The sequence below is a fragment of the Vulpes lagopus genome, chromosome 15 (assembly GCF_018345385.1).
Source record: "Vulpes lagopus strain Blue_001 chromosome 15, ASM1834538v1, whole genome shotgun sequence".
In the NCBI taxonomy this organism is placed as follows: Eukaryota; Metazoa; Chordata; class Mammalia; order Carnivora; family Canidae; genus Vulpes; species Vulpes lagopus.
This window is the reverse complement of record NC_054838.1, coordinates 29,232,291-29,259,562: the sequence shown is the minus strand read 5'-3', so window position 1 is coordinate 29,259,562 and position 27,272 is coordinate 29,232,291. Positions and strand designations below refer to the sequence as shown.

Below are 27,272 nucleotides of genomic sequence, written 5' to 3'. Positions count from 1 at the left end.
TGTGCATCCCTCTGGGGCACCCCAAAACAACCAAAACCTAAGATCTTACAGTATCGGTTCCTGCTGGCTGAAATTTCAAATGATAGGTACTGGCTATGTCCTGAAAGGACCAAGATTGGTTTTCATGCCTCTTAAATACTTCTCGAGGTGTCAACTTAGTTATCAAACCAATTCCTCCTCTGAGAATTCCCCCCATCCCATCTTAGCCAGTGGATCCCCAGCAGACAGACGGGGGACAGGAGCTTCCCTTCCTGACTGGATAAGGGGTGGACACCTGGCCCAAAATGGGCCAGTTTCATTTTCTCTTGGAAAAATGGGGTTGAGAACACTAGAGAATCTGGACTGGTTGCTTGAGCCAGGAATATGTAAATTTACAAGATGTAGGGCAACCATGTGCCTCAAGAGACAGAGAAGGCAGTCTGCAGAGAGAAAGAAATGAAGGCACATGTTCAGAGATGAAAAACCATATGGCCTGTGAAAGAGACAGACACACACATACAAACTGGCGGCCTAGTTTTTGCTATATATAGTTTTCGATTGCCAGCCTTCCTGAGGCCAGATTATTCAACTTTTTCTTGGGTTCTATGGGATATAATTCATTTTTCTTACCAATAAATTTCCTATTTGGGCTTAAGCAAATTTAAAACTGCCTTTACCACTGAAAAGAAAACATACACTATCTGACTTATAGAAAGAATTCTCATTACTCTTTTTGTTTTGTAGTCTGAGCATCTTTTAGTCATATCCATATATTCCTGAGAAATTTCTAAGAAATAAGATGCCATAGGAGGGTGAATGACTGCTTTTCAAGTTTCTTGATACCCGAAGTCACAAAAACAGAAAAATGAATGGAGGCTTATTTACAGAGGGGATTGGACAAATATCAGACCTTTTTTGAACTACCAAATTGGATTAGAGTGGTTTTGAAGAACCAATACATTTGGCAGCTTTGCAAGACATCTATTTCTGAAGATTCTTTCCAGAACTGTGTTAAGAATGGCTTTTGTCATGAGCCTTTGCTGTGCTTCAGACTAGCCAAAACTGAAAACTGTAAGAGACTAAATAAAAAAAAAAGCGTGTGTGCCTAGAGCAACCTAGACCCTGCTACTGGCTGGCCATAAACAATGAAAGTAAGATTCCGTATTTTGCCCTTCAGAAACAGTTCCAAATGTGTGTAGAGCTTTGTATGTACCACATTCATTCAGCCCTGGCATGCCGCACCCTGAATTGAGTCCTCGCTCACAATCATCATTTTGAAAACATGCATGGAAAACAGGGAACTGTGGACTGCTAGAATCATCATTTGGTTCAGGAAAATGTTTTTGAAGAAAATCTTAGGGCTTTTTCCTAGAATGTAACGACAATGTTAAGTTACAATGATTACTGCTAACATATTTCTAATCACTCTAGGAAAAGAAAACGCCAACAAATAACTTTCCAGCTCTTTTCCAGTCAACACCCTGGACCTTGAAGAAGCTTGCATGTAATTTGACTGCAACTGACTTTCCTTTTTTAGTTAATTGTGTTAAATGCGCCTCATAACTCCTAATCCCAGTGGGGCTGTCATTTAGAAGGGGCTGGGGGCGGGGGGGGGGGGGGGGGGGAGCCATTTTAATTCTGGCTTTTGTTTCAGCCACTAAGTGTAATAGCACATGATTGTTGACCCAACAGTAATCCAGTTAAAAAACAGTCTTCAGAGTCACTGCATCATCAAAATTAACCCTGATTACATCAAATTATGTTGAAACAGACCACAGCTGTTTGCCCTGTTGAAGCAACTGCTTGAGAGCTCATCCAGAAGATCTATCTGGGTGTCAGGAAGATACATTTTGTTTTTTATTTTTGTTTCTCAACACAAATGTAGGAGGGAAACACTCTGTTCTTCCCAGAGTGCCTGGTGGGAGTTGAAAACTTTGTGATACTCCAGATACTCAAAAATCTTATTAATTGCAAAATAGAAGAAAACCTCAGACATTTTAAGGTTTTGGTTTTCTATAGGAAGGATGTAAGAAGAAGGAAACGTAAATCTATTGAGTATTGCTCTTGTCAGCAAAAAAGAAGTGGAACTTACTACTACAGAGAAGGATGGTGGGACTTTCTGTGGTAGGCTGTACACGGATGCTAAGACTGGCTCATACTAGCCCATGAGAACAAATTGTGGTGAAAAATTCTGCAAGCTTGTTAAATAAAAGGGGGCATTATTAAAATAATTTAAAATGGAAATTAACAAGTATTGGAGAAGATGAAGACAAATTGGAACTTTCATACATTGCTGGTTATGTAAAATGGTGTAACCCACCGTGGGAAACAGTTCAGCAGTTCCTTAAAAAGTTAAACACAGGAGCCCTGGCTGTCAGTTAGTAGAACATGTGACTCTTGATTTCAGGGTCACGGGTGTGAGTCCCACGTTGGGTGCAGAGATTACTTTAAAAATGAAAGTTAAACACAGACTCAACCCATGTTCCAGCAGTTTGACTCCCAGGTATATATATATATATATGTATGAAAACACAGGTCCACACAGAAACTCATACAGGTATGAATGTTCACAGCAACATTATTCATGGTAGCCAAAAAGTGGAAATAATGGAAATATCCAACTGAAGAATGAATAAAATGTATATTCAGTCATTGGGGTATTATTCAGCTAAAAAAAGGAAGAACTGATGTATTCTACAACACAGATGAACATTGAAAACATTATAGGAAGTGAAAGAAGTCAGACGCAAGAGGCCATATATAATTGGAATCATATGGAATGTCCAGCAGAATTGCAAATCCATAGAGACAAGGTAGATGAGTGGCTGCCAGGGGTTGGGATTCGGGGAATGAGGAGTGACTGCTAATGAATATGGAGTTACTTTTGGGGGTAATGAAAATGGTCTGAAATTAGATAGCAATGATGGTTGCACAACTCCGTGAATATACTGGAAACCACTGAGATGCACACTTTAAAAGGTGACTGTTATGGCATATGAATGATAGGTTACTAAGAAATTAACTCATAAACTTACAATAAGTAAGTTACACTAAAAACAAGGGAATAAATAACCAAAATTCACCAGTTACTAATTATTTTACTACACTTCACTGCTATCTCTGCTCTTGGCGTTTTTGTCTATTGTATATGTTGGAAGTACTAAACAATGATGGATTACTTAGCATCTCTTAATTGTGTTTTACACATAAAGTTCATAGCTTGAAATTGGTCAGGGAGGTGAGGAGGGTAGCGTTTGCACCCTCAAAATTGTCGCATACTACAAATCGAGGCCACTGCCGCCGCCGCCGCCGCCACCACCACCACCACCACCATGTCACTGGCTGTATGGGTCAGACAGCCATTTGGGATAGCTCTGGTAGTTAAATGAGATGGTCTCCTATGGCCTTTGGATCCCCAACAAAACAAAAACTAGCAAATCTGCAAAGCCACTCTGCATGCATTTGGTGCAGAAGAATATGGCATTTCTGGTCACCTGTTGGAAGAAACCCACTTTGACTCAGGGAACACAATTTCTCCTGCTTTGCTACTTTGTGTGTGGGTACAAAGAGCTAAGTGATACGCCCCTATAGGACTTGTCAGAATGAGGCCAGATATCAGACCACAAATGATTTAATTCTTAGTCCCCGAAAGGAGAGCATCTGGGGAGCCTGCCCAGCAGTGTCAGGGTTAACAGTTAACCTCTCTGGAACCCAGAGATAGAAGTCAAAAGGTCTAAGGAGCCGTTGTTTTAGAAACGACCCAACAATTTCAACCACCTCTAAAAGTGAAACCATGTAGGATTACCTCCACTTGCTCAACCCATCCCACGGGCCAATCCCTGTGGATTTAAACACTCCAGCTGGCTTGTAACTATCTTCACAGGTATTGTTTTCTGGTGTGGATGGATCAGAGACTTCTGGATGCTCCAGGAGTCCACAGCTTCCACGTGCCATCCTTTAAAGGTTGGGTTTTTGTCATCTCACAACATTCAGTGGGCATTGTGTGCCTGTCACCATGCAGGGAGGCTTCAGGGATACAAAAGTGAGGATGATACAACCCTGCCCAAGTATTTGCAGTATAGCGTGATAACAATTTATACAGGTGCAATGTGAATTCAGAAAAATATGAGCAACTCTGCTGAGGAGTGGGGATGGTGAGTTTTAAGGAAAGCAATCTTGACATATGTTCGAGATCTAATTCAAGGTAGGACTTTTCTCTGAAGGGAGTAAGGGGCCATCACGGAAAGTATGGTCTGGAGTACCAGGGCCCTTTGTCAGGGACGTGACAAATCTTTGTTCTTGGGAGAATATGGTAACTGTGCGGCATGATCTGTGAACGCAATGAAGGTCCATCCTCACCAGTGTTAGCAAAAATGTCCCAGAAGTCTAGCTGGCCCAAAGCAGTTAGCACAGGTTCTAGTTTCTTACAAAGGAGAAATTGGGAAATTGGACTTGCTCAAACTTTTCCCCATAAGAAAGTTTATTTCCAAAATATCTTCCACTGGGTATAATGTCAAATAACTCAGATTTTTAGCAGCTGCAGACAGGGAGGAAACCCAATAAGGTCTTCAGCCACCCCGCAAGGCCACTTTCAGATCTCAGTCCCATTCAGATGCCTCAAATTGATTTGAGTAGGTCACAGTAATTTGATGGAACCAAATGGGCTCAAAGCGTCCAGGGGTTAAAGAGGCACACACCTCAACATTCATGAAAGTCCAGTGTCCTGAAAGTCACCAGCTGAGGTGGCTCAGCTGGCCACACTGACCTTGGCAAGCAGCACTCAGCTCTGAAATTAACCTGTCAACTAAATTGAAGGGGAGAAAAGGCAGCATGACTAGGACACAAACATCCATCCCCCACCCCCGTTCCAATCACTGACGTCAAGCCTGGCGTGGGTGGTATTAATCATGCCAGCCTGGTGTGCAGTTGAGGACAGCTCTCCTTCCAGCCCTTCCAACCCGTTCCTGGGACTGTTCCATCAGCCATGCACCTGCCGCTGGCCACAAACCCTCAACTCCCAGACAGGCACGGATGCAGGGTGTTGCCGATGACACTCAAAGCCAGAGTGCACCCTTTAGAACCCAGGCTTGGGGGGAGTGGGGGAGCCTTGTTGCTCATGTTTTCTTCCCAGGTATACAGTTCTCTAATCTCTGCAATGCTTCCTCCAGAGAAGCTCTTGCCATAAGATGGCCATTTCCTGAGGATTTAATGAGAATATAGAATTAATGGCCCAAAACTCTCTTTGCAGCCGGTCATTAATTCCCCTCAGGAAATACCCGTGATCTTTCATCAAAATTGCCTAAATTATAGACTAGTGATGCATGTCCTCACAGGTTTGGGGGGCTGGGGTTGGGGGGCTGTCATCCCTACTGGTTCCGATAGATGGCGCCTATCTTCGTGTAAATAAATCACTCCTAAATCATTTTCCATTTCCCACCAGCGAAAACCAGAGGGTATTAAAACAAACAAACAAAAAAAAAAACCCAGCAGGGAGTGGAGAGGACTCAGTAAAGGCCCAAACAGGGACGTTCTGTCCAAGGGCTGTTCCCAGGCCTGGCACACACCTCAGGCTCAGACTGAGCCACAACACCAGGGTGCAGCCAGGGACCTCAGCAGCACTCCTGCCTCCTATGTGCAGCCTGATCTGGGTGCTGGCAGCTAAGTCACGAGAAAGGTGGGGTGGGGGGCAAGAGAGCACCAAGAAGAGAGCCTTTTTTTCTAACTTTTGGGAAAGGAATGGTATGTTCAGAGAAGACTTCCTGAAGCTGATACAAGTTTCCCCCACTATCCAAAAGTTCGCCTTATGCCCTTTCACTTTTACAAAAGACCTACATTACTACTTGTTTTTGCCCACCAAAAGAAATTTAAGGAGGACTTTCACTTTTAGGAGATGTTAATTGCTTCTTCGCTGTACCCCATTTCAGCTTACTGAGAAGTTTCATGGGCACGCACCGCTTTTGGATTGCCAGGAAGACCTGTACTCTCTGTCGTCTTTCAGGCCCCTCCTGTCATTGGCCCAAAACATCAAACTTTTCTGTTTCCACATGGATTTATAAATAACAGGGAGAAGAGAGTCTTTCGAAAAACAACGTAAGACGCTCAAGAGCTTCTTCTGGCAGGATGCAGCCCAACCACCAACTAACCACTTCTGAACTGGCTCCCAGTTTGTCTTAAATCATACAATCATCAAAGGGTCTGTATTAGAAGACTACTCTTCTAAGGAAAGATAAGGACATGGATGCCTGACTTGCATCATACACCTCAGCTGCAAACCAACCATGCAGATCTCTCCGACTGCAATCACTGAGACTTGGCACCATGACTCAGATGTGAATGAAGTCAGAAAGGTTGCTTTATTTTGGTTGGGAGTCAACCTCTTGATTGATTTGGCAGACTTGAATATTTTGATATTTGTCTCACAGGGTTTCAAAATACTTAAAGCCAGAGGTTAAAATGGCCATAATTCTAGGAGTGCCCCTCCGCCCCCCCCCCCTTTAAATTGGAAGGCTAAGGGAGCTCTGGTCCCAGCTATATCCTGACAGTTCTGGCTTTACATTCATTGGAGCAGCACACTGGATACTGAAGAAAGTCAATGAAACGATGGGTGCAGGGGAGCTGATCTCGACCTCTCAGGACGCTTAGAAAAGCTAAGCACATAGTAAAGGATTAGCTTTTACAAACTGAAGAGAGTGAACTTTCTCCAACCCAGGCAAGATCTGTAAAACCAGAACAGTGTCCAACAGCTTGGAAACAACTAGCTTTGCTGCACAGAGGCAGGAAAAATGAACAAAATAGCCTCCGTCTCAAGTTGTATGGGAAGTGTGAGACGCTGTTTCTCCCACTCATCTGCCCCACAGCACAGTTCCCTATGATGAAATGGGAGACTATCCAATTCTCAGAGAAACTGGGGTAGGACCTACCTTTGAATGCCGCTCCTGAAGATACTTAGTGAACTAAAGAGGGCCCCGGCCAAAGGTGGGGTATTGTTTCCCCTCTACCCTCCCCCTGAAGTACTGAGGTTCTCAAGTGTGTGCTTATACATACTGTATTTCAGTGAAACCGCCTCACAACGCGGCGAGAGAAGTATCACTGGATTCCAATTTCCGTAGGAGCCCCAAGGAAGCTTTATGACCTGTGTCAGCGAGTTGGGACTCGGGGGAGTTTTGGCCGCGGTTCCTCGTTCTGCACCACCTTGCCTTCCAGATCACTATGAATACACTGACTCATTTTTGCTTCGATTCTTTACATCACACGAATTTTCTTCTCCTGAATTCTTCTTCCCAGAGGCAATGCGGGGAGCCAGCTGGACTTATTTCCTGGTAGTAAGAGGCCCCCACGTCGATGTGTAGACACTAAAGCAATTATCCCACTTTAAATAGCAGATGAGCAAGCCCACCCCCCAGCCCCAGCCCCAGCCCCAGCCCCAGCCCCAGCCCCAGCCCCAGCCCCAGCCCCAGCCCCAGCCCCAGCCCCAGGCCCAGCCCCAGCCCCAGCCCCAGCCCCAGCCCCAGCCCCAGGCCCAGCCCCAGGCCCAGCCCCAGCCCCAGCCCCAGCCCCAGCCCCAGGCCCAGCCTAGAAGCTCGCCCCTGCGTTGCGCGGGCTCTGGGGCCGACTGGGCCGCCTGCACGGCGGGGACACCGCGGCGGGCCCAACTCCTGGGTTCGCGGGCACAACCGCGTACCCAGGCGTGTCGAGGCGCCGGCACCTGACCGTGTGTTTTCTCCTCTGCTTCTCCCGCCCAAGGGGGTGCGAGAGTTCACGAAACTCTTGCTGGGAAGCGGATCGCTCGTGTCTGCCAGAACCGGGCCCGCTGAAACCTGAGACTCGGGATGGAGGGGAGACGCCAGCGGCCCCGGGGTCCCCCGCCTGCCCGCCCCCGGCCCCGCCCCGCCCCCTCCCCGCCCACCCCCCGGGGCGCGGCCGCCTCGCGGGCTGGCGGGGCTCGGGGCCGAGGGGAAGCCGGACCCCGGGGCGCGGCGGGCGGCGGGCGGCGGCGGAGCACACCCGGGCCTCGCGGGCCCCAGCGGCGGGCGGCGTCGGCGTCCCCGGGGCGGCCCGCAGGGGGGCGCGGCGGCCGGGGGCGTGGCGAGCGCGCGCCGCCCTCTTCCCTCTGCGGCGGGGGCGCGCGGGGCGGGGGCGCGCGGGGCGGGCAGGAGCGCGCGGGGCGGCCGGGCGGGGGCGCGCGGGGGCCGGGAGCGCGCGGGGCGGGCAGGAGCGCGCGGGGCGGCCGGGCGGGGGCGCGCGGGGGCCGGGAGCGCGCGGGGCGGGCAGGAGCGCGCGGGGCGGGCAGGAGCGCGCGGGGCAGCCGGGCCCGCGCCGCGCCGCCTCGTCCTCGCCCTCGCCCTCGCCCTCGCCCTCGCTCCGCGGCCGCCGAGCGCCCCTCCCGTCCCCTCCCCTCCCCTCCCGTCCCCCGCCGTCCCCCGCCGCCCCGCCCCGCCCCGCCCCTCCCCGGCCCTCCCCTCCCCTCCCCGGAGCTGCGCGCCGCCGCCCGGCTGACCCAGCGGCCCGCGCCCGCGCCCTTGTCCGGCCGACCCCGCGGCGGGCTCCAGGCGGCGGCAGCATGAGCGGCGGCGGCGACGTGGTGTGCACCGGCTGGCTGAGGAAGTCGCCCCCCGAGAAGAAGTTGAGGCGCTACGTGAGTGCGAGCGGGGGGCGCGGGGGGCGCGGGGGGCGCGGGGGCGGGGGGCGGGGGCGGCCTGGCGGGGGCGGGGCGGGGGCCGGGGGCTCCGGGCGGGGCGGGGGGCCCGGGCTGTCGGGGTGGGGGGCGGGCGCGCCCCGCGGCCGGGGCTGCGCGGGGCACCTGCACACCTGTCACAGGTGCGCCGCCGAGGGGCGGGGCGGGCGGCCGGGCAGGTGGAGGCTGCGGCTCCTTCTCCGCCGGGCGGGCGGGCGGCGGCACCTCCCCAGCCGGCCTCCCCGCGAGCTAAACACGGTATTGAAGTTTGCATCGATTGTTTTCGGAGACCGGGAGAGTTGGTTCCCGGGGCTGGGGCCGGAGCAAGCCCGGCGGCTTGGGCCTGCGGGGACGGGGCGCGGGCGGGGCGGGCGGCCCCCCACGGGCGCGGCGCCCCGCACCGTGTCCCCCCCGCCCCCCCGCCCCTCCCGCCTCTCCCGGGGCGCCTGCTTCCTCCCGGTGCACAGCCTCCGCATCACGGGCAGCGTCAGCGGCATGTGCAGCTCCCGTATTAAGTGACTCACTCGTCTGTCCCCCGCTTTCCCTCCGTCCTGCGTGTCCCTCACATACCCCCCACCCCACGGGGTGACACTGCACTTTGGCCTGGTGCAAGGGGCCCGGGGTCGGGAGGAGCCAAGGCGCTCGCTTGCCAGGTGGCGTTAACCGACGGTGTTTACCGGAATTGCTGGGACAGCCTCTCCCTCCTGGGGGAGAACCTGGCGACGTCCGAGGGAAGGCGGCGTGCGGTCGGGAGCGGACGGTGGGAGGCCGGGCCAGCCACCCCGCTCCCCGGGCGGCGCCTCCTGGGGTCCAGGTGCAGGACGGTGCTGATTACAGATCTGCCCTGGGCTGCTTGCAGGCGTTTGGAAATGGAAGGTCGGTAAAAGGTGTCAAGGTCTCTCCTGGGCGCCCTCTCCACTTCCTAGGAAATGCCCTTGTTTCCAGCGACTCTGGGTGCTGGACTCCCAGGGATCATTCCCACAGCATGAAAGTGAGCTGTGGCCTTCCAGCTGCAGTGCATCAAGGGAGCTGGGGGAGACCCTGCCCTGCCCTGCCCTGCCCTGCCCTCCCCTCCCTCCCCTCGGTCAGCTGCACCGGGGGCTGTCCGTGGGGGGAGAGGCAGAAGCTTACCAGAGTTTCCTGTCTTGGCTCCCCAGATCAGAACGGAGGGACTTCTGGCCTCTGGATTGAGGAAGTGACATTCTGTTTTTCAAAGGAAGTGTTGTTGGGGAGTGCAAATGTGTGTGTGTGTAAATGAAAGCAGGCTCTTATTTAAATCACTTGCTGAGAAGACTCTTAAGAATTTAACAATGACTTTTGAAAGTGGACCGAGATTCAAAACGCAGCACGGAGGAGGCAGTCAAGTGTTCACCCCAGTTCTAAAGCCCACTTTTCAGGGATGCCTGGGAAGCCGAACTCCGTATGATTACTAAGAAAGAGACTTTTTCCCCTTTTCACAGTCATCTCAGCTCATTAGGAAACGTGAATTTTTATATAATGTTAAGGATGAGTAATTTGCTATTAATGTTTTTATAAATATATATATATATATTTTTCTTTAAATGAAACAAATCTTTGATCCCAAAGAGCTTCTGAAAACTATTAGCAAAAGTGTACTAACCTACCGACTGGTGGAATAGAGTATCCAGTGAAAATGTGACTGTTAATTTTCAAGTTAGAACACTACCCTAAAGAACCTTGAAACTTTGTTTTTGATACAGTTTGCAAACTGTTTGACACCTTATCTGTGTTCAATGACTACTCCAACTCTATCACCCAGACTCTTTTTTTTAATATATTTTTTTAATTTTTCTTTATTTATGATAGACATAGATAGAGAGAGAGAGAGGCAGATACACAGGTAGAGGAACAAGCAGGCTCCATGCACCAGGAGCCCGATATAGGATTCGATCCCGGGTCTCCAGGATCGTGCCCTGGGCCAAAGGCAGGCGCCAAACCGCTGCGCCACCCAGGGATCCCCACCCAGACTCTTTATGACCCATTTGTTTGGTATTTTTGTTCTCGAGCAACTTACCTCAGGAAAAAAAACACAAACAAACAAAAAACAAGTTTGGAGGCTTTGGAGTCAAGCATCTTTTTCACCCATCTGCAGTACTTGACACCCTACAGTCATAGGATGACCTCAGCCTCTTTCCCATCCTCCTTATGGCTCCAGCCCATAGACATCTGATCAAGCTAGTTACAGCTTTTCTTAGGCTTCGGGGTGATGTGTTCTATTGGTATGCCTGGAAGTCTCCCCTACTGTGGTAGTTCAATTCTCTTAGTTGAAACTGAGCTGATCTATCTAACCCCAGACTCGCGGGGTTAGAGTCTACCCTTACATCTTATTTTCTTTTTACGAGTGGAGAATTTTTGCACCTTGTTTTAAGTTAGAACTTTGCCAGTTCCCTGTGTTCATTTAGAGACCCAGATTCATTAGAATCAATCCAGGAGGCAAGTAATTTCCAGCTCTGTTGCTAAACACACACCCCAAAATAGCTGCTTATTCTCATGTATACCATAGGCATGTGGTATTATGGATCAATAAGTCTTCATTATAAGAATATGTCAACCATCAGAGGTAAAGACAAAAGAAGCTGATGAAATGGATTGCAGCTACTTATAGTTAATGTTAAAAACTTCTCTCGAATGTGAGGAGAAGGTAGGTTTAAGGGGGAAAACCATTTAAAAGAAGCTATGGCAAATATTACCTGGGATCAGGTTTAGAGATTTTTTTCATCTTTTTTTTCAATCAATTATAAGAAAATGTAAGGATCTATTCAGTATTGCTCTGAACATTGGGGTAATTACAAAAAGTGACCTCTGGGAAGTGGTGAGTATTGCCTCTGGGCCATCGTGATACCTTTGCAGTGCAAGGCCAGCAGAAGGAACAGCCCTCCCATCGTGCTGTAGTATGCCTATATATGAGTGTGTGTGCATACACACACACACACACACACACAAGGCTGAAGCCAGATTTTCTCAGAGAAAAACATTTTATGACCTACACTGCTCTGTAATTTTCTGTTAGTTTCAATAGATTTAGGGGAAAAGATTGGTAGTAACACTGCCCTCTAGTGACTGTTTGGAGAAAATTGTGTATTGGTTCTAATGAACAACTGCACCGAGGAGACTTTATTTTTATTAAATAAATTTATTTATTAAATGTCTCTCAGACACTGGATTAGATGCTGGGGATAAAAATTAAGCCATCCTGTCAGTCTTAGCACATGACCTTGCCTTCTCCACAAAGATCATTGAAGCTATCAGAGAGCGGCTATATGCACATACCACAACCATATTTCCAAATATACCTGTATCTGCATGGTTCCTTTACTTTTTCCCTCTTCTTAGAGTAGGTGAAGTGTCGTTATCTTTTTTAAGATTTTATTTATTTGAGCGCAGGAGTAGAGGGAAGGGCAGAGGGACAAGCGACTCCTCAGAGAGCCTGAATGAGGGTGAGGGTTATTGTTGCTGAGAGAATGACTGAACTGAAGTCAGACACTTATCTGACTGAGCCACTCAAGTGCCCTGATGAGATGTCCCTTCTAACTGAGCAATGCTGCTGCCTGTGCTTTGGATCATATCCTATCCCATCTATTCGGATCATTATTACGTTTTCTATCGTGAATCTTCTGTCTTAGCGTTTACGTGTTCTTTTCTATTAACGTGTCAGTATGCTTCCCTTTAACAAAATCCTCCCTCATATTATATCTCTTCCTTCTCACGATGCTTTTTCCTTTTCTTCAGGGCTAAACTTATTCATGGTGGTTTACACTGTCTCCATTTCTCCGGCCTTGTCATTTGGCTCCAATCTGAAACCTACTTTGTCATTTCACTACAGCTGTTCTCTGAAAGACACCAGTGACACCCAGGTCATTAAACTCAGAGGTCTGTTTTTTCATTTTAATTTCTTCACTCATTATTCATAGCAGATCACTCTTTCTTGAAGCACCTTTCTCTGAAGTGATACAATAAATGCCCCACTTATCCCCCTTTTTTGGCCACTCTAAGTCTCTTTTGCTAAAATGACCCTCTTTACCCAATCCTTCAAGTTGGAAGCTCAATTATCATTGCATACTTGTCATTATCAAGTTAAATTTCCATCCCGGAGTTGTGTTTTGAACTCCAGACGTGCAAATATGGTTGTTAACTGGACATCTCTACTTGAAGGCCTCTCAATCATCACAAACTCATGACACTCAAAACTATTCTTCATCCCCCATCTTCTCAGTAAATGGTGCCACTGACTATCCACTTGGGACTCAATCTTCACTCCCTGTCATCCACTACCGCACATCTAATCTTTTATAAAACCCATAGTAGTGCTATCATCTTAATATCCTTTTCTCTATACTTCTCCATCCCCACTGCCATGACTCCTAAGATTGTCATTTTAATAGTCATCTGTTGAAGACTTAGTCTGTACCAGGCACTGTGCCTAGACCATTGATCTCTTCATCTTTTTAGCCCTAGGAGAAAAGATGTGACTTGTCCGATGTCTCCTGGTTTTGTCCCAAAGCCTATGCTTTTTAAAAAAATTATTAAACTTCCTACTCTGACATAATCTGAGATGCACATGTATTTGTAAAAATAGGAAAGAGAGATGTTTGTTTACTCTTTACCCAGTTTCTCTTGATGGTAGCACTTTGCAAAACTAGAGTGATACCACCATCAGGATATTGATAACGATAGAGTCCAGATACAGAACATTGCCATCACCACATAACCCTTCAAGTTGTCCTTTTACAGTCACACCCACTGTCATCCTATTCCCACCATATCCTTAACCCGTGACAACTACTAATCTGTTCTACATTTTTATATTTTGTTTTTTCAAGAGTGTTATGTAAATGGGCTCGTATAGTTTGTAATGTTTTGGGATTGGCTTTTTTCATTCATCATGATTCTCTGGAGATTCATCCAAGTTGTTGTATGTATCATTAGTTCATTCTTTTTTTTAACTACCAAGTACTAGTCCATGGTATACGTGTACTGTAATTCATTTGTTAAACTGTTCACTTATTGGTTTTATTTTTTTTTTAAGATTATTTATTTTTTTGGGACAGGGAGTGGGCAGAGGGAGAGGAGCACAAGCAGACTCCCCACTGAGCAGGGAGCCTGATGTGAGGCTCAGTCCTAGGACCCCAAGATCATGACCTGAGCTGAAATCAAGAGTCTAACACTGAACCAACTGAGCCACCTTAGAACCCCTCACTTATGGTTTTAATTTATATTTCCCTATGGCTAATGATGTTGAACATCTTTTCAGATGATTATTTGCCATCTGTATGTCGTCTTTGGTCCTATGTCTCTTTCAGTCTTTTGTCCATTTTCTTTACAAATTGTTTTTTTAATTTTTTGAGTTTTGTGTTTTTTTAAGTTTTTTTTTTTAAAGATTTAATTAATTTATTCATGAGACACACAGAGAAAGAGAGAGAGGCACAGACACAGGCAGAGGGAGAAGCAGGCTCCATTCCATGCAGGGAGCCTGATGACTCGATCTCCGGTCTCCAGAACCACACCCTGAGCTGAAGGCGGCGCTAAACCACTAAGTCACCTGGGCTGCCCTTTTTTTTAAAGTTTTTATTTAAGTAATCTCTACACCTCAGGTAGGGCTCGAACTCATGACCTTGAGTTCAAGAGTTGCATGCTTCTCTGACTGAGCCAGCCAGGTGCTCCTGGACTGTTTTGTTTTGTTTCGTTTTTTTTAACTGCTGAATTATGAGCATTGTTTATATGCTCAAGATACTAAGCCTTGTAAAAAAAAAAAATATGGCTTGCAAATATTTTCTTCCAGTCTCTTTTCATCCATTAGGGTCTTTAACAGAGCAAAACTTTAAAAAACCAAACAACAGCAACAACAACAACAACAAAAAAAAAGAGCAAAAGTTTTTGATTTGGATGAGATCCAGCTATCAGTTTTTTCTTTTATGGGCCATACTTTCTTTTGGTCAAGTCTAAGAACTCTTTGCTAAGCTGTAGGTTGCAGAACTTTTCTCCCTCTTTTCCCTAAACATGTTTTAGTTTTAAGTCCAGTGATCCGTTTTGACTTCGTTTTTGCATTAGGTGTGAAACTTACATTGTTGTTGTTGTTTATTTTTGGCATTGGATGCCCAATTGTTTCAGCACCATTTGTTGGCAAGGCCACGCTTCCTTTATTGAATTGCTTTTGCACCTTTGTCATAAATCAGTCGGGAGTATCTGTGTGGGTCAATTTTCTATTCTCCATCATTCTGTATTTCTACCCTAATACCAATACCCTGTAATCTTGATAACTTGAGCTATAAGGTAAGTCTTAAAATCTGGTAGACTGATTTCTCTACTTTATTCCTGATCAGATTAATCTTAATTTTTTTTTAAGGTAAACTTGAAAAGTCAGCTCATCATTAGAAAATGTGAACAGTGAGACGCCTAGGTGGCTCAGCAGTTGAGCGTCTGCCTTTGGCTTAGGGCGTGATCCCAGTTCAGGGATCAAGCCCCACATCAGGCTCCCTTTGAGGAACCTGCTTCTCCCTCTGCCTATGTCTCTGCCTCTCTCTCTGTCTCTCATGAATAAATAAATAAAATCTTAAAAAAATGTGAATAGTAGTAAAGTATAAATAAAAATTATAATCCCATTGGTCTTGAATTTTTCTTTAAACTCATCTTTTCAACACAGAATGTGAGTGGAGCAAATATATTTAATAATTTACCAAGCAGCTATTACATGCCATGCATCCAAGTTCTGGGACTACAAAGAAGAAGGAAACCTTCCTGGAGAGGTAGCCAGAACTAGAAGCCAAGAGAAGAAAGTCTTCCATCCAGCCAGGCTGCTCACAGTGAAGCCCGTGGCAAGGAACTGCAGAGTATGTGTAGGGGTGCTAAACAGAGTGTGGTGTTGCTGGACCACCTGCAGGATGATGAAGATAGTGGGCTGTGAGACTTAAGAGGTAGACAAGAAAGAACATGTGGCTTGGTAAGAACAAGGGAGAGGAATATATGGCCAACAGGTACATGAAAGGGTGCTCAACATCGTTAATCATCAGGGAAATGCAAATCAAAACCACAATGAGCTATCAGCTCACACCTGTCAGAATGGCTGTAATTAAAAAGAAAACAGTAGGGAACTTCCTCAAAAAAATAAAAATAGAACTATCATATGATCCAGCAGTGCCATTCTGAGTATATATCCAAAGGAAATGAAAACAGGATGTTGAAGAGACATCTGCACTCCATGTTCATTGCAGCATTATTCATAATAGCCAAGATATGGAAACAACCTAAGCATCTTTCAGTGGATAAATGGATAAAGAAGGTGTGTGTGTGTGTGTGTGTGTGTGTGTGTGTGTGTGCGCGCGCGCGCCGTGCTTGGTGTTTTCTGAATATTCTTCACCTGTGAGAAGGAAGGAACTCCTGCCATTTGCAGCAACATGGATGGACATGATGCTTGAGGACATTATGCTAAGTGAAATAAGTCCGAGAAAGAAAAATACTGTGTGATCTCACTTATATGTGGAATCTAAAAAAGCTGAACTCATAGGAGTGCCTGGCTGGCTTAGTTGGAGGAACACGTGACTCTTGATCTTGGGATTCTGGGTCAAGCCCCACACTGGGTGTAGAGATTACTTAAGTAAATAAAACTTTAAATAATAATAAGCAAGATGAACTGATAGAAGTAGTAGAATGGTGGTTACTGGAAGTTGGAGAGCATGGGGGAAATGAGAAGATGTTAGTCAAAGGGTACAAACTTCCAGTTAAAACATGAATTAAGTTCTGAAGATCTAACACACAGCACTGTGATTGTAGTTAAAGTGTACCATATTGTATACTCGAAAATTACTAAGAGAGTAGATCTTAAATGTTCCCATTAGAAAAAAAAAATGCTAGGGATGCATGGGTGGCTCAGCGGTTAGGTGCCTTCGGCCCAGGGCGTGATCCTGGAGTCCTGGGATCAAGTCCCACATCAGGCTCCCTGCATGGAGCCTGCTTCTCCCTCTGCCTGTGTCTCTGCTTCTCTCTCTCTCTCTCTCTCTTTCATATGAGTAAATAAGTAAAAAAAAGAAAAATGCTAATTATGTGATGTAATAGAGGTGTTCGCTAATGCTGTGGTGGTAATCATGTTGCAATATATAAGTGTATCAAGACTTTGTTATACACCTTAAACTTATACAATGTTTTGTATCAATTAGATCTCAATAAACCAAAGGGGGGGTGGGGGGGGGGGGACAAGGAAGAAGAAGGTCTTCAGAAACAAGCGAATTTAAGATTTGTTTCTAAGCCATCCTAAGAAGGCAAGACTCTTACAACAGACTATTGGAATATTTAAATAAAATTTATGTCTGGCCCAAATTCCTGGGACAGATAATCAGGTGGACATTCCTTTAGTAGTTTTCTGTTCTGTGGTCCTAATCACTGGATTGATTTTTTGATAGTGTTTGTAACATCAAAGAGACTGCTCTAACCCAGGGCCAGTTACTGAGCTTCTTATCACTAGCACTGGATCAAAGTTCCTCATTTGGAATCAACCACATGTCTATCAACAGATAAATGAACAAATATATTTTACAGAAATATATACAATGGAATATTATTCAGCACTAAAAAGGAAGTTCTGACATGCTACAGCATGGATGAATCTTAGTGACATTTTGTTAAGTAAAATCATTCACAAGAGGATAAAAGCTCTGTGACTCCACTAATGTGTGACACCTGAAGGGGTCAGATTCATAGAGATGGAAAGTAGAATGGTGGTTGCAGGAGAGGAGAATGGGGAGCTATTGTTTAACGACTACAGAGTTTCAGTTTGGCAAAATAAAAAGTTCTGGGGATGGCTGGTAGTGATGATAACACAATAATATGAATACTGAATGCCAGTGAACTGTACACTTATAAACGGTTAAGATAAATGCTATGATTTGTGCACTTTACCACAGTTTACAAAGAACACAACTCCTCATTTGCTAAGATTTGGTACGTGGCCCAGCTAATACTTCTAATCCAAGGGAAAAGACAGGCTAGAATCTCCATAGCCTTGAATGAGTATGGAATGTTCTCTCAGGGATATCTGAGGACCAGAGGCAGTAAAATTGTACAAAGCAGGAATGCACGCCTGCAGCTTTGCTTAATGAAATGACTTTGAAGTTGCTTTCTATTTCTCATTGGCCTTTCTCTAGCTAGAAGGGAATAGTGGAATATGGTAACCTCAAGCTTACAGGAAATGCTGAGAAACAAAGGGTCCTAAGCAGGCTATTGCCTGTATCCAAGTAATATTCAGCAGGACTTAGAGAATATGTTTTGTGTCCTTTGTCTTCCTAAAGGAATAAATCAACATTCAACCCTGGCTTCAAGGAACCAGGTGCCCAGGGAGACCAGAAGTACACATGCAAAACAGAGAAATACCATTATATAGAGATATACGGTCCAGGTATCATGTTCATGAAGGCAGGAGCTATGGAGATAGAAAAAACTGGAAGGGCTTCCTGGACTAGGAGGTGGGGATATGAGTTGGACTCAGAAGATTGGGGCCCAGGAAGGAAGATAGCGATTGAAGTGGAAAATCCCCACACTGTGCATGGGTTGGGGGGCAGTGAATTTCCATCCAAGGTGGAGTCTATAGTAGAAATCAAAAAGGTTTGAAAAGTAAGTGGAGAGCTGTGGGGGAGAGTCTATAAGGCCTTAGATGATAGAACATTTATTAATAAACAGCATCACTCTAACCAGGGGCTTTTCAGCCCCTCCTTCACTGTGAAATGTCAGTGGCATGTTGACATTGTTTGGCTTCAGAAGATCTCTCAGTATTTCAAAGGCCTTTGGGTCCCTGAGCAAATGACTTGATTCTCTGAGCCTATTTCCTTGTCTATAAAACTGGTGTAATATTGCTTCACAGGGTTTAAGAATTTACTAGATTAACAAATGAAAAAAAAATCTTAATGCAGTGTCTAGCCCAGAGGAGGTATTTAATCTTAGAGGATGTGGCAGTCGGGGCCAGTGTTGATGTATAATTGTTAACCCTCTCATAAGAACTCTGAACATGAGCATGAGTGTCTTCACATCCTTTTCAAATTTGGGCCAGACCTGAGTTTTGTAACATCAAAATGCAAGTGGAATTCCCAAGCTAGATACTACATCAAGTTCTAGGAAGTCAAGTTTTTCCTGAAAGGAACATCTCAAGGGTCTTCTGACCTCACAGAAGGGAGATAAAACCATATGGGGGTTTGTCTGAAGCTATAACTTTGGCCAGTGTCTGGGAAACTTGTGTGTACTAGGGGATACAAAGATCAATGTGTGAGATTGTGAAGCCCATGTTCAAAAATGTTGAGAAAACTTCCCAGTAAGTGGTAACGCCTTAAGCCTACATTTGCCCCTTATCCTCTAGGCTCCTCCAAAGTGAACCCACTTCCTGGCTTGTTTCCATGGCATTTTGCCACCTGTAGTTCGGCATTCTCACATCAGGCTTGTATCTGTCTCCCTTTGCTAGATTATGAGCACTTTATGTGATGGTGTAAGTATCTCACTTAGAGCCTGGTGCAGGCATGAAGCCACTTGAGCAGTACCAGCTGCAAGGAAGGCAAAGTTGTTGTCATTTATCATTAACAACCTCTTCCCCTGTAGCACCCCCCCCCCCCAGCTTTATATTTGCTTCCTATTGTTTGTCTGCCAATTGTGAAAATAGTGAGCAGGTTCCTTAGGATTCTTCAAAGTAATTAATTAGAGCATTTTTTAGAGCATTTTTTAATATCATTATAAGCTCCCAAATTTAAATACATCTGATGTGTTTGAATCTTTTCCAGTTCTTTTTTTTTTTTTTTTAATTTTTTAAAGATTTGATTTTTAAGTAATCTCTATACTGAACATGGGACTCAAACTCTCATAATCCCAAGATCAGGAGTCACATGCTTTACCGACTGAGCCAGCCAGGCACCCCTAGTTGTTATTCTAATGGATGCTCATGTTGTAATATCTTTAGCCAGTGGCTAAAATATCTTGGGTCTTCTGAGTCCTCTGACATGCCCTTACTAGTATTTGATAGTTTCTTTGTTATCTGGTATGACAAGATGTTTCAGGTTTGTCTTGTACATTTTTTTGATCCAGACCTAGGATTAGCCATTTGCTTGAAGTATCCTTTTCTTTGAGTAAAAGTGTTATCTAGAAACCCACATGGGTATTAAGGGGTTCTTACTGCTCTGGGTTGGTCATATATATGATTTTACATGGTTATAAGCAACATGAACTATCGGTTTTATGCTGCTTTTTTTTTTTTTTCACAATCCACCACTGTGAATATTTTCACTTCTGCATAATATTTTTCCAGTTGTTAGTTATGAAAAACTTCAATCATACACAGAAGGAGAGAAAATGGTCTAATGAACACCAATTCACACGGTTTCAAATCTATCAAGATTTTATCACATTTGCTTTATCCTTTTTACTCTTCCTTTGTGAGAATATTTGAAAGCAGATCCTGAACGTGTTCATAAGTTTTAAAAATAGCACACAAGTGAACATACCATGCTTTACGTACACATGTCCTTTGGTTAGACATATATGTTACTTCCAGTTATTCACTGTTACATACTGTACACACCTCCTCTGCTATATAGGTAGGACTTATGAGAATTTCACCCCTGCTAATAAGACATAGCATTTAGGTATCATACAATATCACTGCCGCTAGCTAGGAAAATTTTCTTGGACAGGCTATCACTGTGTCTTTCCTTAGCTTGCCTTGGAAGAGTGTTCTGGTTAGAGCTCTGCTGGCTTGCAAAAACTCAGGGAAAGTGCTAAGTTTTATATATATAGTAGACTGATTTCCTTGTAAGGATTATAGGAATGAATCTGTTGCTCTGATCTTTTGGTACATCTTTCTAGAGGAAAAAATTGATATAGGCTGGGTGTATGTCTATATTTTTTGAGTATCAGCATAGGCTACAGTTTGTGGAGTTTAATGCCCTTTAGAAATCTTCCTGAAGACACTCTCATTAACAAATAATAAGAGTCTACAAAGTACATAGTATTCCCCTCCAAGTTCATAATCTTGCTGGGGAACATGCTTGAATTATAATGGCAGGCAGTACACCTGGCAAAGACCAGTGCTGTAGGAACCCAGGAGACATCGGACTAGTGTGGTCAGCCAGTTCAGTTTCACATGACCCATGTTTGTATTTTACTTGCTGGGTAATCTTCAGTTTCACATTTCTACACTTATTTCCTGATACATTCTTAGGACTCACTTCACATTTTTTGTTTTTAAGATTTTTTGTTTATTCATGAGAGAGACAGAGAGAAAGGCAGAGACATAGGCAGAAGGAGAGGCAGGCTCCCTGAAGGGAGCCCAACACAGGACCCAATCCAGGAACTCTAGGATCACAACCTGAGTGGAAGGCAGATGTTCAACCACTGAGCTACCCAGGTGTTCCTCACTTCACGTTTCGTTTTGTGGTAACCTTTGATCTTGCCCTCTGCATCAGAAAGGATTTTAGAACCTCTTCTCCTGTCTCTTGTGTTATGATGCCTTAGTACCATGGACTAACTTTTGGTTTAGCTTCTAGAGTGCGCCACATTTTTGTTCACCATTGTAGCTCTGGTATCTAAAGCACAGTGAATTATTGCTTGGCTAGTACTTTATATGCTTTTAAGTTTTGATAAATTTTACTTTGGGATTGGTTACTTTTTTTTTTTTTTTTTGGTTACATTTCTTTGGAGAAAAAAGAGCTCAAGCTAGAACTGGATTGAAAACTTTTTTTTTTTTAAGCAACAAGTTTAGGGAATTTCTGTGGGATAGGCTATTAAAAAGTTAATTTTTTGTAATACTTAAATTTCACTCTTATGATAAAGTTATTGGAAACAGAAGATTATAAAAAAACAACATGAATAAGGAGCACCTGTAATACACCTCCCATGGCAGAAACAATGTTAACATTTTAGTGTGTTCCTTGGTCTTTTTTTTCTATATTTCAATGTGCTTTGTATGTTTATAAAGAATAAGACTGTATCACCTTTTGTATGCTTTAATATATTGAAAATATTTCCTGTGTTATAAAATAGTCTTCTAAGACATAGCTTTAATGTCTGCTGAAGCAGAATAACATAACACAGAGCTTCTCAAGTATATGTAATATAGAGACACTTTAAACATTTTTACACGTTTTTGATGTTGAATTAAATTCTCTTTATTATTATGTTACCAAATTGTATAAACAAAAACTGTGAGATATAAATATGTACTTTGAGCTCTTCTACAATTGTAAAACCAAAACAGATTAACGAATTTAATGTAAACCTTCAGAACCAATATAATTCAGGTGAACAAGAATAGATACTTTGCTGAAACTAGATTGCTCCTTGAAATGTGAATATGGCCTACTCCTGTGAAGCCTGTCTTCTCTCCCACTGCATTTCTATGTTTGAGCTATAGTGAAACTGGTTTGTTTGGCAAGCCAAATACTTTTAATTGATATGACCACATTTATATACTGTCACCTCTGGCTTTTCTCATTAGTCATTAGTGTATAAAAGTGAAAGAACTTAGTACATGATATTAATAAGATTATAAATGCAAGTGCTGATAATCAAGAAGCAGCATTCCCTCATAAGATGATCATTCAGATGATCCAGAATATATGTTTTAAAATCACCTTTAAGGCAGCCTGGGTGGCTCAGCGGTTTGTCACTGCCTTTGGCCTGAGGTGTGATCCTGTAGACCCAGGATCAAGTCCCATGTCAGGCTCCCTGCATGGAGCCTGCTTCTCCCTCTGGCTGTGTCTCTGCCTCTCTCTCTCTCTCTCTCTGTGTCTCTGTCTCTCATGAATAAATAAATAAAATCTTTTTAAAAAATAAATAAAATCACCTTAAAGTGAAAACTCAGTATTGAAAAAATGTTTGAAATGCATCTGCAGATCCCTGGGAATATGCCTTTGGGCCCTATATTGAAAAAATCCTGGTGTACTGTAAAAGGTGTGGGCTCTGAGGTCAGCCCTGGGTTAGTTAGAAGCCAAACCGAGCCTCCCACATTCTTTGTGATCTTGAGCAAATTTCCTTATTTCAGGACTTTGATTCCCTAATTTGTGAAGTGGAGATAATGGTAAGTTTAACTAGTTAATTGAATAATGCTAACTCAGAGAAGAGTAAACATGAATGCTTTTATCTTTGTTCAGTCAGAAGTCCCACTTGTGCTTTGTCAAAATCTTCTCTACAGATCTCTTGATACCTTTGGCAGAGATCATCGCCGTTTGGTCACTCTGGGTTCTTGAAAGTCCTCGGTCTTTTAAAATTGTAGTATACCATTTTAAAATTGTAGTATACCCAATCAAAAGCTTTTCCTACTCCTATTAATGACCAGACTTGTGGTTCTGGTGATATGAAGTGGAAGAAGGTAGATTTGGCTTATTTGTATACTCCTATTCTCCGTTCCTCATTTCAGAGAGTATAGGGATGGGGAACAGATAGTCTGTCTGGCATACTTCTCCTGTGCCTGTTCTAGGCCCCAGTTGTTCTGTTGTGTAGGGACAGGCTAGAGGAAGAGGGACAGGGATAAGTGTCTCATAAATGGCTACTGTTGGGTCCTCCTTGATGGCATTTACTGTTGCCTAACTGGCACTGCCTGTGTGTATGCTCCCTACACTGGGAGGGTAGATTTTCCCACTGAGTGGTCTCTAGACTTGCAGAGGAAACTGGTGGTGTTAAGTCCTTTTAACTCCTTTCAGGCCATCCCCCCCTTCATGTATCTCACAGCTGGGCTCCACTTGCTCATTTGATAGCCCTCTTGGGGAGAGAGGGGTATCTGATAAGAGAGCTCAAGACCAGCAATTTCCATGGGACTGCTTGACCCAGGGGACTCACTCCATGCCAAACAATGAGGGCATTGATGCCCTTTCTCCACTTCCCCTTTCTTTGTCCAGAATGGTGCAGGATAGATCTGTAAGTTTATTGCCTGAGCAGATATTCATTAGGCATTATAATTAAAAAAAATTCTTGTCCCAAATCATTTTTTTTTTGGCACATCTAATCTCTGTAATGGATTCTCTTAGAAGAACCCTCCATAGGGTACAGCACTATCCACCAGGGTGGGATCCATGGTTACCCCTCCTCATCTCTGTTCTTCCTTTGCATAGTGGGGAGGGAGAGAGGCAGTGTGGAGGCCAGGTGATGATTACCTTTGAAGGTCTAATATTATAGCTTCTTCATAAATTCTTAAATTGGCCCAGCCTAGTTATTGACTGCTCTGTTTACCTTGTGGGAAAACTTACCTCCTCTCTAATCTTAGCTGTGGGTTCTCTTTACCACTTTTGGGGTGACTGGAAAAGTTTCACTCAACATTCACTTCTATAACTGCCTTATAGATTGCTGTGGTATTAAATGTGCTAATGCCAGGCACATGGTAAACATTCTATAAATGGTAACTGTTACACTCATTGCAAAGCCAAATTTATTTGACTATTCTATGTTTGACATTTAGGTAGTTTACTATTTTCTGCTATTTTAAATAATGCTGTGGTGATCTTTATAGCAAAGACTTATACTCTTAGAATGATCCCTGTAAATGGAATTTCTAATTCAAAGAGTACAGTTATGGGGCATCTGGCTGGCTCAGTCTATTAAGCATCCGCCTTCGGCTTGGGTTGTGATCCTGGAGCCCCTCAGATCTCCCTGCTCAGCAGGGAGGCTGCTTTTCCCTTTCCCCCTATTCATGCTCTCGTTCTCACTCTCTCTCTCTCCCAAATAAAATCTTCTAAATAATTGTACTCTTTATTTTTTTTAAGTTTCTGATATACCAAATTGCTACTCAGAAAGGATGAAGTTTTGGTTTCCCTGATTCTTTTCTGATGCAGACAGTATAATTTTTGAAAATACTTGACAATTTGACAGGTTAAAAAGTAGTTCCATGTTTTAATTTTTATTTCTTTGCTACTTGTTTGAATACATTTTTACCTGTTATTGACACTTTTTTTAAATGAGTTGCTTCTTCAAACGATAGGTACTTTCTGTTATAAATAGTTGATGTACCTGGAAAGGAAGACTGAGTGGCTTTGGGTATGGTAAAAAGGGAACTTGGAATAACCTGAGCAGGGAATCTCCAGCAGTGGGGAGGGAGAGATTGACCAGACTTAACCAAACGTTCCTCTTATTTAGTGGTTCCCTTCTTAGACCCTGTTAGCTCTGATTCCATAGATTCCCCACCCACCCCACCCTGCCCGCCATGCAGCCTTCTGATCTTAATTTGGTTTCAAGGCCTACCTCAGATGTCACCTACTTCGTGCCACTTCCTAAATTCCTTCTGATGGAGATTGTCTTCCCACATCATCTCATTATATCTCTGTACAGCTCTTATGACATTGCTATATGACTGTTTTTAGATCTCTTTCTCTCTCCTTAATTAGGTGCGTTCCTCAAAGGCAGTGATTTTTCTTTTTTGACCTAGTGTTTGGCACATAGGCACTCAAACAGGAGATAAGATGATGAATAGGAATCATCCTTACTGTCTGGTAACCCACAGTTTATCACGGAGAATAGACATCTAAACTTATTAAATATAGTGAAGAGTATTCTCCTATGCCAGAGGCTGAGGAAAGTATTGCAGAAGAGTGGAGTACAGTGATTGATTCCACTTGGAGTGGAACAATAAGAGGGAAGGCTCAGGGAAAATGACACTTGAGGTAGGGTTTTGAAGAATGAGTAGGAGTTCATCCAGCAGATGGGAAAAGAACATTTAAAGTAATGAGAAAAACTTAACGAAAGATATGAGAGCGTGAATGTTGAGGGAAAGTGTTTGGGGGAAAGAATGAGGTTCAGGTGGCCTACTTAATTCTCTCCAGAACTCCAACTTTATCCTTTACTCATCATGAGCTCTTTGCTTTGTCTAGAATTTCTTCTTTCTCCCCTGACTTGTCAGACCCTATCAGTCATTCTGGAATATTGCCAAATACCTATCATGTATCATCTGCCAAGGGAAAGAGGCAAAACTGAGTTCATAGACAGCTCTGAATGGCATTATGGCAATGTTAGCCCCATATCAAAAAGGTAGACAAGAGAATGGTGTCTTACCAAATTCTTAGATGGCCCAGATTATAGCTGCTGTAGATAAAATAGGTATCTTTTTTTTTAATTTTATGATTTATTTTGAGAGAGAGAGAGCACACGTACATGAGTGGGGAGAGGGGCAGAGGAAGAGGGAGAATTACAAGCAAACTGTACACTGAATATGGAGCCTGATGTACGGCTCCATCTCACTACTCTGAGATCACGACCTGAGCTGAAATCAAAGGTCGCACGTTTAACAGACTGAGCCACACAGGTGCCCCAATAAAATAGATATTCTTAATAATAAAAAGAGTGTTACAATTTATTTAGTTTCCTATGATGAGATAAAAGTTTATCTCAAACCAGGCTTAGAGAAAATAGAGCTGCTGCCTTTTTTTTTTTTTTTTTAACTGATCTGTATCAGTTCCCATCTTCTGTTCCAGTTACTTTTGCTTCATGGTAAATTTTTGGATGTGATAAAGCATGCCCAAAACTTAGTGGCATAAAATAACCATTTTGTTTTGCTCATAGATTCAGTGGGTTTCGAATTCAGACAGGCACGGCAGGAACTTGTTTCTGTTCCCCAGTGTCTGGGGCTTCATCTGGGAAGATTTGGATGGCACAGGTGCCTCGGCTATCAGGAACTAGAGTCATCTGAATGTGTCTTCACTCACATAATTGCCACTAGGGCTGGGATGACTCAGAGACTGTACCCAGCTGGAGCTGCTGTCTGGAGCACCTATGAGTAGCCTCTCCATGCAGCCTCCAGGTAATCAGACTTTTTACCTAATTTCTCAGGGGCTCCAAAATTGAATGTCTTAGAGGCACAGATGGAGACTTCGTAGCTTTTTTTTTAATGAACCAGCCTTAGAAGTTATGCAGTGTTCCTTTTGTCATAGTCCAGTGGTCAAAGGAGTCACAAGCCCACTCCCATTCAAAGAAAGGTGAATAGACTCACAGCCTCTTGCTAGACAGAATGTCAAAGAATCTGTGGCCATTTTTAAGTCTGTCATGATAATATCTTAATTTTTTAGGATGAAGTCTCCCTCGAATCTTTTCAAAATTCAACTTCCTAAGAAGTGCTCTTTGAGTAAAGACTCCATCTCTCAGAGTTCCGCCCACTTTCCTTTCCCCACCCTAAAATCTAGTTTGGTCAGGGCAGGGACTTCACATCATGTATCTCCAAAATCCTTATCAGCCTGGAACAGTGTATGGCAAACAATCGATGCCTAACATCTGTTAGTGACTGTTTAAGAAGAAAGCTCACCATGTCTTCTTTGTGTGAGTTAGACGAGAATCCATGTGGATAGCTGCATTGATATCTGTGTGGGGTTTCTCTGCTTCATTGTCTGGTTTGGAATATATCCTGGAGTTGTTTGCTGAGTGGTATCTAATTCTGTTTGTCCTTTGGATGTGATGTGCAGAAATGCACGATAGAGGTGGCGGTGTGCCGTCTCAAAGTTTCTGTACATGGAGAACGCTTTGCTTTAACAACAGACCTCCACTGGTCCAGCAGTCTCTTAGTAACTCCTGAATGCCCAGCATGCCATTCTTGGGCTTTAGGGAGTGAGCAGTGCTGCCCCAAGCTCATCTTTGTCCTCCTCCTCCTGCTATATCCAAG

General features: G+C 44.1%; 1 protein-coding gene and 1 long non-coding RNA gene across 4 annotated transcripts in view; one reads left to right on the top strand and one right to left on the bottom strand.

Moving 5' to 3' along the window:
- Positions 1–4,448: 4,448 nt before the first annotated feature.
- LOC121476391 lies at positions 4,449–10,506 on the bottom strand. 3 transcript variants are annotated; one of them, XR_005983937.1, is made up of 3 exons: positions 9,785–10,506; positions 9,331–9,575; positions 4,449–7,331 (listed from the first exon to the last, which is right to left on the bottom strand). It is a non-coding gene; the product is annotated as an uncharacterized LOC121476391 (long non-coding RNA). The 3 variants fall into 3 exon arrangements; XR_005983936.1 differs by lacking the exon at positions 9,785–10,506 and having other exon boundaries at positions 9,331–9,774; XR_005983938.1 differs by lacking the exon at positions 9,785–10,506 and having other exon boundaries at positions 4,449–7,295; positions 9,331–9,774.
- Positions 8,336–27,272, top strand: part of GAB2 (GRB2 associated binding protein 2) — a 192,864-nt gene continuing 173,927 nt past the window's right edge. Inside the window, exon 1 of the mRNA XM_041730373.1 lies at positions 8,336–8,614. Within this exon, the coding sequence (XP_041586307.1) occupies positions 8,540–8,614 (75 nt within the window). The 5' untranslated portion in view covers positions 8,336–8,539. The remainder of the gene's footprint in view (positions 8,615–27,272) is intronic.